The sequence below is a fragment of the Cavia porcellus genome, unplaced genomic scaffold (assembly GCF_034190915.1).
Source record: "Cavia porcellus strain 051 isolate PalLab524CR breed Dunkin Hartley unplaced genomic scaffold, mCavPor4.1 scaffold_30, whole genome shotgun sequence".
Taxonomy (NCBI): domain Eukaryota; kingdom Metazoa; phylum Chordata; class Mammalia; order Rodentia; family Caviidae; genus Cavia; species Cavia porcellus.
In genome coordinates, this window is record NW_026947513.1 from 43,426,654 (window position 1) to 43,439,980 (window position 13,327).

At 33.4% G+C, this 13,327-nt stretch overlaps 1 protein-coding gene across 4 annotated transcripts in view; it reads left to right on the forward strand.

Annotated features, from left to right (window-relative positions):
- Nucleotides 1-13,078, forward strand: part of Ythdc1 (YTH N6-methyladenosine RNA binding protein C1) — a 29,413-nt gene extending 16,335 nt beyond the window's left edge. For 2 of the 4 annotated variants that reach the window (XM_063240544.1, XM_063240546.1), the window contains 8 exons: nt 2,157-2,241; nt 3,470-3,636; nt 6,067-6,149; nt 7,412-7,448; nt 7,521-7,584; nt 7,689-7,751; nt 10,106-10,240; nt 12,101-13,078. In XM_063240544.1, the coding sequence (XP_063096614.1) occupies nt 2,157-2,241; nt 3,470-3,636; nt 6,067-6,149; nt 7,412-7,448; nt 7,521-7,584; nt 7,689-7,751; nt 10,106-10,240; nt 12,101-12,325 (859 nt within the window). In that variant the 3' untranslated portion in view covers nt 12,326-13,078. The remainder of the gene's footprint in view (nt 1-2,156; nt 2,242-3,469; nt 3,637-6,066; nt 6,150-7,411; nt 7,449-7,520; nt 7,585-7,688; nt 7,752-10,105; nt 10,241-12,100) is intronic. The other 2 variants (XM_063240547.1, XM_063240545.1) reach the window with 1 other exon arrangement.
- Nucleotides 13,079-13,327: the final 249 nt, after the last annotated feature.

Consider the following 13,327-nt stretch of genomic DNA (forward strand, 5'->3'; position numbering starts at 1 on the left):
AACAACATGGGTGTAGACTATGACTTTTTGAACAGAACCCTATTTGCAAAAGAAACATCAAAAATGAAAAAGGATTATGTCAAATTAAAAAACTTCTACACAGCAAAGGAAACAACCAACACAGTGGTTAAGAGACTACCTAACATTAACATTCTATGGTTGGGATTGCAACCTTGTTTTTTTATTGAATAATATGTAAAAGAACAAAAGGCAAAGATGAGTAGTAATGGCAGAACAGTCTCAACTTGTACTGTAGGTGAACATCTGGACTTATATTGGTCAAAATAAGAGTGGAAATACTGTGTAATTTAATTATTAACACTAGCAAAAAATTACTTGCAAAAGTATCCTATCATTACTTTCTATAGGAAAAAATAGGAAGCCATCTAAATTTTTCTAGAGAAAACTAGATGAGCGAATTGTGGTTTGTCCCATAAGTGTAGTATTGTGTGGAAATAATTGCCCATATAATAACAGAATGCCATAATAAAAAAGCCACCCACATAGTTACAATGTTGAAATGCTGTATTGGAATGGTAAGGCTATTGGTGATGTCCTTGTAATATACTACAGGGATTTGTTTTTAGAAATTATAGGTACAATTACAGTTTAAAAATTTTAAATGTGATAGTTTATTGGGGAAACAAGGTGGTGATTGTTATTTTAGCAAAGACGTGGTTGACATTATTTTTATGTATATGTGTGTGGTTATAAAGGCAAAAAGAAGCAGTATTTGTGCCATTGTACAACATTTGGGAAGTGATGTTTTCTGGGCCTTGAGATAAAACAGTTACTCATTTTTAGATAGATTGCAACAGATTTAGTTACTTGTATTAACCTTCATTTTCACATTGGTAAGGAAATCTATTAAGTGCAGAAAAGGGATGCATTAATAAATTATCTAATTTTTGTATTCTTCAACTCAGTAGCTATTTTGTTGACATGTGTGAGGATGTACATGTATATAGCAATGGAAGATGTCTGAAACCCTAATAGTCTATCCTAATATTGGATACAAAATTTTAGGCAAAAAGATTTGAGAGCTTCTAATGTTTTAAAATAAGTTTTAGGTTGACCTAGAAAGAAAATTACAATTTTTTTAATTTTTAAAATTTTTAATGTTTAAAATTACAATTTTTTTAAATGTTTTGATACAAGTTATGTTAAAATATGATTTTATAATACCTGACACTTCTGTAAGGGCACTTAATGTTTAGTGCATTAATACTTCAAGTCCATGTTCTTAAGCACTGTATAGATGATCTGTCTCTTGAAATGGCTTGACTGTTTTGACTTTACTTCCGTGCGAAAGTGATAGGCATCTGTAGAAAGTTTACCTGGAATTCTTGAGTCCTGATTTTTCGCAGACTAATGATAGACAGTGCTCTTGGTTTGTTGGTCTGGGCAGTGACTGCAGCTCCATCAGCCACAGTCACTAGGGTGAGTGATAGCTTTGCATTGTGCTTTGTTGCTGAGCTTTGGTGGTTGACAGCTTAAATGTTTTAAATACATTTTTGGTTTTTCTTCTTTTGGCGTGAGCAGTATGAAAGTAGCTAGGCCTAGCACATTCTTGGGAAACACTGCTGAGCCATGTCCCTGGTCCCTTCTTAAATTTCATTGTGAGACAGTCACTGGGTCAACCAGGCTGGCCTCGAACTCGCAGCCTTCTTGTCTCAGCCTTGTTAGTTGCTGGGTGCTCAATCACACAGATTTAAATACATTTTAACTTAATATGCTTATTGTCCCAGCCATAACCATTGTAAGTCAGGGAGTTTCTGTATTATCTGTGGTTTTTGTGTTTCTGTTTTAAAAACAAAGAACTAACCTCTGAATGAACTTGCTATGAGATATACTTCACCAGTGGATTTCTTTTTTTTGGGGGGGGGGTCTTTTTGACACAGACAAGATCCCACTATGCAATTCAGGCTGGCCTTCAGCTCACTATGTAGCTAGGCTGTTTTGAACTTGAAATGATCCTCCTGCCTCAGCCTCCTGAGGGTACAGGCATACACCACCACACCTAGCTGTTCAGACAGTGATTCATTAGGTTTCAGTCACATTTGAATTACAGTTAACATGGTGATTTGTTTCTAATGTACTATAAGGTATTTGCAGGATACTGGGAAAGTATATAACTGGAATTACTTTGTATTCAGGCGCGAGTTACCCTTCACAAAGTCAGCTCATCTCACCAACCCCTGGAATGAACATAAGCCAGTAAAGATTGGACGCGATGGACAGGTTTGTTTCTTTGAGTGCTGTTTAACAATAAATACACTTAGTTGTTCTAGTGATCTTTATTGAAGGGCATTTAAAAACTAGTTCTGAAAGAAATGAATTATGAAAAGGGAAAATAATATTTGGACTGTGGCTGCTGTTATTATGACTGATTATTAAAATAGCTAATGTTGAAATTTACCTTTATATAAACAGTTAGTTAGTTGTGGTTTTGAGGATTGAATCCAGGTCCTTTACACTGAGCTACCTCTCTATCCTCTTTTGACACAGGGTCTCAGTGTGTAGTTGAAGCTGGCCTTGAGTTCACTATGTAGCCCAGGCCAGTCTCAAATTCTTAGTGTTCCACCTGCCACTGTCTTCCAAGTGCTGAGGTTGGTTTGTTGGTCTCGGCAGTTACTGCAGCTCCATCAGCCACACAGTCACTAGGGCATGTACCACTACATGCTGTATTTTGTAATTTTTGAGACGACGTTAGGCTGAAAGTTAGGATCTTCCTGCTTTGGTTCCATAGTGAGTTAATAGGAATGTGCCATCCTGTCTGGTTGGTAATTTTATTAATAAAATGGGAAGATGATTAAAGAGAAGCTTAATTTGAAGTGGTTTTTCTTTATGTTACCCCTATTTAATAAATTCTGCAGTTTGAATAAAATGTATGTTATAAAATTGTCATTTGACGTCTTTTCTGAATAGTAAGTTATCCTCTGAAAAGGTAACACATATATTTGTATATCTAATTGGATAGCAGCTAGACCTGCCAAACCTTCAAAGCTCATAGCTCCAACACATAATTTTAAATCTGAAGTAATACAGTTGTTTTATTCCCTCATTAAGTAAAAATGTTGGTGATTGAAGATACAACTAAAATTTAAAGTTGTAAGTTATAATCTGACTTTGTAGTTAATGATTTAGTACATTAATTGAAAATAAAGTTAATTAATAACTCACAGATTAACTTCCCTTTGTTATTACTCTAGTATTTCCATGATTTAGCAGTCTCTAACTATTACTGTTGTTGTTACATAATCATTTATGTTTCTTACATTATACTAAGATGGATTACTGTGTTCTAGTATTTCTATGTTTTTCATAAAAGAGTGTTCCTTTGATGTTCCAGGGTGATCATTCTTGGGAAAATCCTGCATGTCATGCTTTTGCTCTTTTACATCAGGAGAATGCAAGTTTCTTAAAAGGTTTTCTTTTTGTTTTAAAAATGACTGCTTTCTTTTTCTAGGAAATTGAACTTGAATGTGGAACCCAGCTTTGTCTTCTCTTTCCTCCTGATGAAAGTATTGACTTATATCAGCTCATTCATAAAATGCGTCACAAGAGAAGAATGCATTCTCAGCCCAGGTCAAGAGGACGTCCATCCCGTCGAGAGCCAGTCCGGGATGTGGGAAGGTTAGAAACGTTCTTTGGACTGATAGTAGGCACATGTATCAGGATAACATGATGGAGCAGTGTGATTCTTCAAAAGTTTGTCCTGCGGTAAAGAAGAAAGAGAAAATCCTCAAATCAAGCTGCATGGACTAGTTTGTGGCTTCATTGAGGATTTCACATGGTCACCTTGGTCTCAGTCGTTTTTCAAGAGGAATATGGGGATCTTTCCTTATCCAAAAAAAAAAAAGTTAAAAAGTGATGATCAGTTTAGATTCAATAGTACTCTGATAATACAGTACAGAAGTGAATTGAGGTAGGCATTTGTTGCTAATAACAGGCTAGTAAGGAGGAAGAGGAGGATGTCTTTATTTGAAAAAAATTGTTAATATTTTGTAAAAGCCTTTTCTTTCAGGTGTGTCTCTGGATAAACCTTATCAGATATGGGACTTTTATAAAGGATCACTTATGTTTTTTCAGAAGATGACGCCTCATTTAGAGGATAAAATATTTTAAGTTATTTTGATGTGCAAGAGGAGCATTACTGGGACTGTTTCAGATTTTGTCACCGTGATGTGTTAACCCATTGCCAGATATTCTCTAACATGTACCCAATGAATTCATACATCTTGCTGAGCTTCTGAAAACAATAGGTTCTTTCCAGAGGGGATCAAGTGGCCCTGGGAGACCCGGCAACAAACCGAAACGAAGGGCTGTTGCTGTGTCTGTTTACAACTTTTCCAGATGCTGGCAGTACCTGTGGACTTAAAAGTGGTTTTTAGAGGATCGCCATGGTTATTGATCACTGCTTTATGAACTAAACAGCATTTTCCAGGAAAAGGGGGTTAACTTGTTACAGAATTGGAGAGAAGTCTTTGCAAAGGACTGATTTAAGCCCTTCTACCCAACACCTTCCCTTGTGTAGCTTTGCATACAGCTATATCTAAAATATTCTGCTAAAGACTGTTGGATGTGGTTGATGGGATGAAACCTTTGGTTAAGTTTCCTTTTGGTGGAAACATCCTGTGGTAGGTACAGATAATGCAACAAGAGTCCCATTTCTTAAGGACACTGTCGAATAGGTAGGAGGAAACCTGGCAGAGCCCCTTACTTTTGGCCTAAAAGGACTGAGCACCAAGATGTCTTTTGAAGTTTAAGCTAAGAGATTTCCAGTGCAATACAGTATTTACAAGTGAAGTTTTTACCTCAGTTTTGCAATGGACTGCAAACTATACTTATACACCACTACACCTTCTCTCAAGCCTGCCAGGGCCTCCATTTATGTATGTGGCTTACAGCTTAAAGTCAGTAGTTGGACTACTATATGAACTGTTACTATCATGTTTTATACCGGTCGTAAATGCACTCCCCAAACTACAAGAAAGCGGTATGTTTATTTTTTAAAACAGATTTTAATTTTCTTAGTGTTACTTATTGTAGATGCAACTGTTTTTATTCTGTTGGGGGGTTGGGGTTATTGCATTTGACTACAGTTTGAGTGAAGTTGTATTGCATAAGTTAACAAAAGCAGTATTCAGAAAAATAGCTGGAAAAGTAATGATATCACATTATTACAGTTTTTATTTGACATTGAAGAATTTTAAAAAGTTTGTTTAGCTTTAAATGCTAAGTAAATGAAGTATATTTTATGATATTATACATTAACAAGGAAGATTTATGAATAATCCTCTGCATAGCATTTCTTCTAAAGAATACAGTTTGAAGTAGTTTTATAATCTGTTAAAATTTGTAACCTGTTACTTGCCAATTTATGAAAAACAATTGTATTTTAAGACACTGGAAAATTTTTCTTTATTCCTTAATGTGATTAAGTATAGAAAGAAATATTAAGGAATATTAAATTAGTTTTGTAAAGTATTACATTTTTAAAACTTTCTTATAAAGTAACTTATTAAACATCAGACTTTCTGTATTCATCATATGAATAGTATAATTTTGTGCAAGGCAGAGGAAAAATGTTCGAGAAATTCTTAGTTAGACTTAACCAAAAATGACGTTAGTAAGTTTAAATATGTAGATTTTAAAATTGCTTATTGTATTATAAAAATATGGGGTTTTTTTCCTTTCATTTTTACTTAAATGTCAACTTTATTTGGATAAATTGTTTTAATTGTTATACTGGATATTTACATTTATTTGAGGATAGCTCATTTACTTTTGTTTAGACTACTAAAATGTGATTTATATGTTTAATCAGATTATTCTTTGCGGTTATCTCATTATAGCATGAGATTGCAGAGAATACCTATAGCCAGCAGTGCTTTTTAAGGTTTGGTTTATAGGAATTTGAATAATTCAAATATACTAGAAGCTGATGTTAATTTAAAGCAAGTAATGAGCTATTCTTCACTTACCTCCATCAAAAACTCTTGCTTTGCTATTTATTTTCCCAGCAGTTTTTGGTTTAATTTCTAATGTGTCTAATTTGTGTAGGCGTCGACCAGAAGATTATGATATTCATAACAGCAGAAAGAAACCAAGGATTGACTATCCCCCTGAGTTTCACCAGAGACCAGGTTAATATTTTATAATCCTGCAGATATTTGACTTACAATAATTAAAACAAATTCTGTCATTATCCTGTAGTTTAGGAGCCGGGGATATAGCTCAGTGGCACAGCATCTGCCTGGCAAGTGTGAGGTCCTGAGTTTGATTCCCAGTACAAAAAACAAAAGTAAAAAAAATTTAGAACCTAACTACTTAAACCTGACAAAATCTTTAATAGTTCTTATTAGTAATACTTGCTATTTTTAAAATTCCAGTGTGTCATTATAATCTGTTAATTATCTGAAATTGCTAATTTTGCAAAAATGGAAATTATCTGCACATTTAAGATTATAGCTGGAGAAAAACATGATCTTTGTATGTTGTTTTGTTCTGTTAGAATTTCGTGTGACTTCCACCTTGAATTAGAAATGGAATTGTTATATTTTCTAAAGTAAAGAAGTCATAATTTTAGAGAACAGTAGAAAATGCTTTATTCCTAATGTAAATGCAGCTTTTCAATTAGCTTGTTTTTTTCCTGAAATTAAAAAATACAAACTATAATCAAGAAAAATCATTTAGGACAACAATAATGCACACAAAACTTTGGCAATTTAGAATTTGGCAGTGTGTGAGCTTTGTAGCACTTAAATAACAAGCTTGATGGAAGCCTTATTTATTTTTTTCAGTGGAAAGTTTTGTTGCACTGGAGCAAATAGTTTTCCCTAATAACACGACCACTCATTTTTTTTTAATTTTAGTTTGCTAAGTTCTTACTGAAAGAAGTGGAAGGAAAGATATTTCTTCCTCATCACCGTGATTCTTACACTTAAAATGTATTTGCCTTCATTTTTGCAACTTTTGCAATTTGGTGTTCCTCCCCATTGAATATACATACTTGAAAAATGTAATCTGTGGTTTACCTAGCACGGCATGTGTGTATACTCAAAGTAGGAGGTAAATGTTGGTTTTAAGGAAGTTCTATTATAAATATCCTTAAGATAGTTCCTCTGTCCATATCTTCTATGTTTGCAAAATGAAGAAATTGCAGCAAAATTGGGGTCTTGAACTTAGGAGATGTATTTGAAAAATCTCTATAGTTTATGATTCTGTGATATTACTAAATTACATAACTCATAGATTATTAAAGAAACTTTGAAGGTGGATTAATAAGAGTATCACTTAAAGTAGATATTACATGAGAAGAAATAAAACACGTGGTAATGAAGGTTTAATTATAATGCCGTAATACAAAATATAAATTGATTTACTGAAATACTTGATGTTTGAACAGGGTATTTAAAGGATCCAAGATACCAAGAAGTAGACAGGTAAGTTGGGTTCACTCTTCCTTCACTTTGAATTACATTCTTGGAACTAGTTTATGCATTACCTGAATTTAGTTTCACAAATCTTATTCCCAACAGACGATTTTCAGGAGTTCGCCGAGATGTGTTTTTAAACGGGGTAAGCATTATATTTTATGTATTTAATGTTGATAAAACCAGGGTCTGATTTGTTTTTAATCCTGAGATGATTCTTATTTTTATTGATCTTATCTTTTATTTTAGTCCTACAATGATTATGTGAGGGAATTTCATAACATGGGACCACCACCACCATGGCAAGGAATGGTTTGTATTACTGTTTTTACAATTAACTTCATTTGCAGTTCTAGTGTTTTAAATACTTGCTTAGAATGTGATGTTAACATTTTATTTGTTTATTTATTGGTACTAGAGATCGAACTTACCAGGCAGGCACTTATGCTGCTGAGCTAAATCCCCAGCCCCCCAGCCCCCCCCCCCCCCGCTTTTTCATTTAAAGGTGATTTATTTTTTATTTTTTGGTACCCAGGGATCAAATTCATGACTTTGCACTGGCAGGTGCTTATACCACCGAGCTGAGTTAACATTTATTAAGTTAACATTTATTAAGAGAACTTAAAATACAAATGTTTGGCAGTGAGTGATTGCATGCTGTTAAAATATGTAGGTTGATCTGTGTTAACAGCTGAGATTTTAGACTTTCAACTGTGTTTTATGGTAGTAGTTCGTGTAAGCTCTACCTGGTGGTTGAGAAACATTGTCTAATTCTGTGATCTGTAATAAATTTTATACGGTATTAGTTTTTCTGATCTATAAAATTCAGTGGATGTTTATTCTTGGACTTAGCAACTAGTACTTACTCTATATAAGGCCAGCAACATTATACATAATTTTGAGTAGTTCAGCATTCAGTGGAATATTATAAACTCCATTAGAATTATTGAGAAGATAAATTTAGAAAGTACATAGTACCTAAAATTATGCTCAGTAATTTTAGTTCTGTTTAAAATTGATTAAATTTTGATTATTTCTGTTATTTAAGAAAACTGGATATTGGTACATTGCCATAACAATTTGCATAATAAATACTTGATAGCCTTAAGTATCTGTTTTTGTTTCTTTATTCTGTTTATCGTTTTACTTTAAATGCTCCTGTTTGTGTGACCTCTTTACCCTTTTGGTTAGAATATAGTTTTATACTACTGTGTATAAGACAGATTATGAAATTCCTATGGAATCTGAAATTGAAAATATTGAAAGATTTAATATATGACTTTGACACTGTGAAAGTAATCTTTTATTTGACCTTCATTTTACACTGTTAAAGGTTATTAGCTTTTACATTTTATTGTTGAGAATAGTTCTGTTCAGTGTTTAGCCGCATCACCTAAATTAAAACCACAATGAGATGTTGCATGTTGACAGTACTACTTAAATAGCTGTAACCTAATTTCTTGATAGCTCACTTTTTCCCTTTTGTAAATTAGAAATAATAATAATACTTATCTCATAGATTTATGAGAATTTAATGAGAGACAATGTCTTAGGATAGTGCCTGACTCTGAGAAAATACCATACTATTCTATTGAGTTTTCTGTTAGAATTTTTTCCCCCTTTTTCTTTTCAACACAGTCTTGCTATGCAGTTCAGACTGGCCTTAAAGTATGTAGCCCAGGCTGGCTTTAAACTCCCATTGTTCTTCCTGCCTCAGCTTCCAAGTACTGGGATTACAGGCATGCACCACCATGCCTGCCTCTCTATTAGAATTTAATTAAAGGATTAGAAAACTTAAAAAGCATGTTCAGGCTTAGAATATGTATAATTACAGTTTCTTTTGTTTTTGTTTGTTTCTTTTGTTATTTTTTTGAGACAAGGTCTTGCTATACAGTTCAGGCTGCCTTGAACTTATATAGCGAAGGCTGGCCTCAAACCCATGGTGATTCTCCTGCCTTAGCTCCCCCAAGTGCTGGGATTATAGGCATTGCACCATTCTGCCCTACAATTTCTTTCTTTCTTTCTTTCTTTTTTTTTTTTTTTTTTAAATTTTATTTAAGGAGAAAAAGAGAAAAAAGCATAGGGTACAAGTTACACAGAATTTCAGAAAAAAATAAACAGTAGGAAATCACTAGTTAATGGATTTCATATTGTCATCTTAGAAATATGTGTTCAAGTTACAAAATTAAAGCATATAAAGTGGACATTCAAACAGTGAGACTGCAAACAGTTGAATGATCCAACAAAACTCAGTAATATAATTGTCTGTATTATACATTTAAATATACATGCAGTTATATCATTTAGAGCACTTTTCCTCTCTTGTACAATGACTGTTACACTTTTTGGGTTTTATTACTCTCACAGTTCTTATTACTTTTTTGGAAGAGAGCAAAACCAAATGTGACATGACAGAACAGAGTCGGTCAAATCAAAAGGGTGGACATAATAGATAATGTAAAAACATAATACATGCCCTACAATTTCTTACAAATCGTTTTTTTCAACAATAAGTATATCTTGAAGAACCGTAAATGTATCAAAGTAAATGGCTGTATGCATTGTTTTATGTTTGGGATTTTTAGATAGAATTCTCAAAATGAGTTTTTAATAAGGATATTTTGTGTATTCCTATGAAAGTGATTTTTTTTCATTTATTTTTTTAGCCGCCTTACCCGGGACTGGAACAGCCTCCACACCATCCTTATTATCAACACCATGCTCCACCACCTCAAGCTCATCCCCCTTATTCAGGACATCATGCAGTACCCCATGAAGCAAGATACAGAGATAAACGAGTAGTAAGTGTACAGGAATGCAGAGATGTGAGGGATCTACTTAGAATTCTGTAGGTAATTTAAACGTAGGAATACAAGAGTTTGTTTAATGATGTCTAAGTAATTTAAGTGTAAAGACATCAGATTATGGTCAATGACTGACTCTTAGACTATTTCACAACTTGTTTTAAAAATGGCTGTGATGTACTTTGAGTTATTTAGATTTCTTTTACTAATTGAATCATAGGCCACTTAAGTTTTAGTAACTTCACATAAACCCTTAGTAATTTTGTAAGTATATAATACTACCTAGGTTATTTCTTTATATGACTGAATTGTTGGAGAAGAGTTGGTATACTTTAACAGATAATCTCATCTTGTTTAATTATTTGTACCAAATATTTTTAAAACTACTAACCAAGTAAGTTGTTTTACAACTTCATTACCTCTAGTTTCTAAGATTAGCAAATAACCAATTTTTTAAGAAATAGAGAAAAATAGTTGCTCTCTGGTAATTGTGATTCTTTGATAATTGATAATGAAAGCTTTTTTGATCACTGCAAACAGAATGGAAATCAACTGCTAGTTTTGAGATTTCTAGTTACTCATTGTAATCGTACAATTGATTGTTTAGTAATTATTCTTCCCAATAATATTTTTATTTTAAAAACCAGAAATTGTCTTGTTCTTGTTGAAAGTACAATCCATATGCGTGTAGATTTTATACATGCAAAGGTAATTGTATTGTTAAAAAAGAATGTATAAGCTGAGCTTTTTTTTTTTCCTCACTCTTAAGGGTGTTGAGTGTTTTGCAGAGCCAAATAAACTTTTTATATGCCCATAAAAGGATATACACAATTCAGAGAACACTAAATTTCTAGCCTGTCTTTGAGACATTTTTATGCACTGTCATTTATCTCTTTATTCTCATAAAAATTTAATCCATCAAAGTAAATTAAATTGGGGTCTGTAACATCCTATAAACTAATTTGAGAACCTTGACTAACTTCACAGTGGTATGGTCAGTCACCCAAGGAAAAAAATACAGCCTATATGTGATTAGATAATCTGTGATGTCCTAAAATGCCTTTTAAAAATGAAAACATGCTTTTTAGAACAGAAAGTCTTCTCCTGAAGTATACTTGCCATTGTTAACAAGTTCCATTTCATGGACCTTTATAATATACCTGTGGTTAGTGTCTGTTTCATGAATATATGAATAGTAGAGTGCAATTACATTCTTGAACTTTACGTTTTATACATTCAGGCTGACTAAAAACAGACCAAATTTAATAAATAAAAATGCGCTGAGAACTCAGTGTAGAAAGTTAACCTAGAGCCCAGGACAGTAGCTCCAGCTTTCCCTTGCATCTCACTCAGTTGCTCATCTACTCCTCTGTGCTCTTCATCTTTCAGTGCATTGTAAACTCTCTGTGGGTGGTCAGACTTCATAGTCTTACTGAAATACTTATTTTCTACCATTTAAAAAACTGTAGATTATACTTCTGGTCTCACCTGAAAAGGGCAGAGTTCTGTTTTATATCTTGCAGTGTTGAAGGGATGGTAAGAGTTAGCCCAGCGCATAGAATCACATTGGTGATGTTTAGCATAATTAGCAGCATCAAACATAATGGCTGATAAGTAATGATTAAGTGCTAATTTTAGCCTTAATCTCATTAAACTGACTGGTAGAAAAGCCAGTCAAATTGAATAGAACCTGCGTGAATGGGTTTGTATCTTTATAGATGTCTCATTAGACATCCTAAAGTCCTATTTCTCTGAACAAGGTCTTAATGAATTACTATATTTTAAAATTGTATTCTCTTACTCAGGCATATAAATGCCATTGAAATTTTTGGCATGTCCCTTTTTTCTGTTTTCTAGCATGATTATGATATGAGGGTGGATGATTTCCTTCGTCGCACACAAGCTGTTGTCAGTGGTCGGAGAAGTAGACCCCGTGAAAGAGACCGGGAGCGAGAGCGGGACCGCCCTAGAGATAATAGAAGAGACAGAGAACGGGATAGAGGACGTGACCGTGAAAGAGAGAGAGAACGACTTTGTGACCGGGACAGAGACCGAGGGGAGAGAGGTCGATATCGAAGATAGAGTCTTTGGAGGCACTGATTGAAGATTAAAAAAAAAATCTTGTATTTTTATTTTTATTTTTTGGTGTGTGTTTACAAGTAGTAAGTTTATTTTCAGTTGTCTACTTAAAAGTTCATTGTGTAGAAGGATTTACTGTCACCCTCTTTGTTCCAAGCATGCAGTATACTAAGAACTGGAAAAATTCAGATCGGCCAAAAATGCAATTGACAGTTGAATTTGACACTTTTACTTAGGCAGAATGGAGCAGTCCAAGAATGTAGATACTGTTGTTCTCCGTAAATGTTCATCTTATAGTGTGTTCATCTTAGAGTTATTTTTGTTTTTTTCTTTTCAATCTTGATTGATAATTGCCATGGTATTTTGCTTTGATGTGTTTCTACATGTAGTTGTACACGGTTCAGTAAAAATAATGCTGCTATCAAAGTATGGAAATACTGGAATATGATGGTTTGTATGGCAGTGTTGTAGCAGCCTCTTGGTTTGTATTTTTTTTTTAACTTACAAAGACTTTATTTTTCATTAGTCTTCAATGATGAGAGCAATATTTAGAAGACATTGCTATCTAATTTTTAATCTTTTTAAATAAAAAAAAGTCCTATGTTCAGTAGCATGATTGATGCTATTGTTTAGCTTTTCCCTCCAAACTGTATACATTGGCTTGGAATGTTCACAACTTGCTTGCGTGGCAGCAGAAGACAGTTCCCATACTCTACATTGCTACTGTTTTGTATAAAATAAACTGGTAAAGATTAACACTTACCTGTTTTATTTCTTGTCTAATTGCCAGTTAATACAGTTCATTGATGGAAATAAAAGTATAAAAATTTACCCTATGTGATAATACTATGTTGGTATTTTGGTTAGTTACGTATCTGGTAGTATTTTGCATTCTGTACTGATCACAAAAATAATTTTTCCTCATTTTAGATTTCTTTTTCATTTTCTATTAGCTGTTTTGTAAAGTTTTGTTTTACTTAAATAGACAAAAATTTAACTCTCACA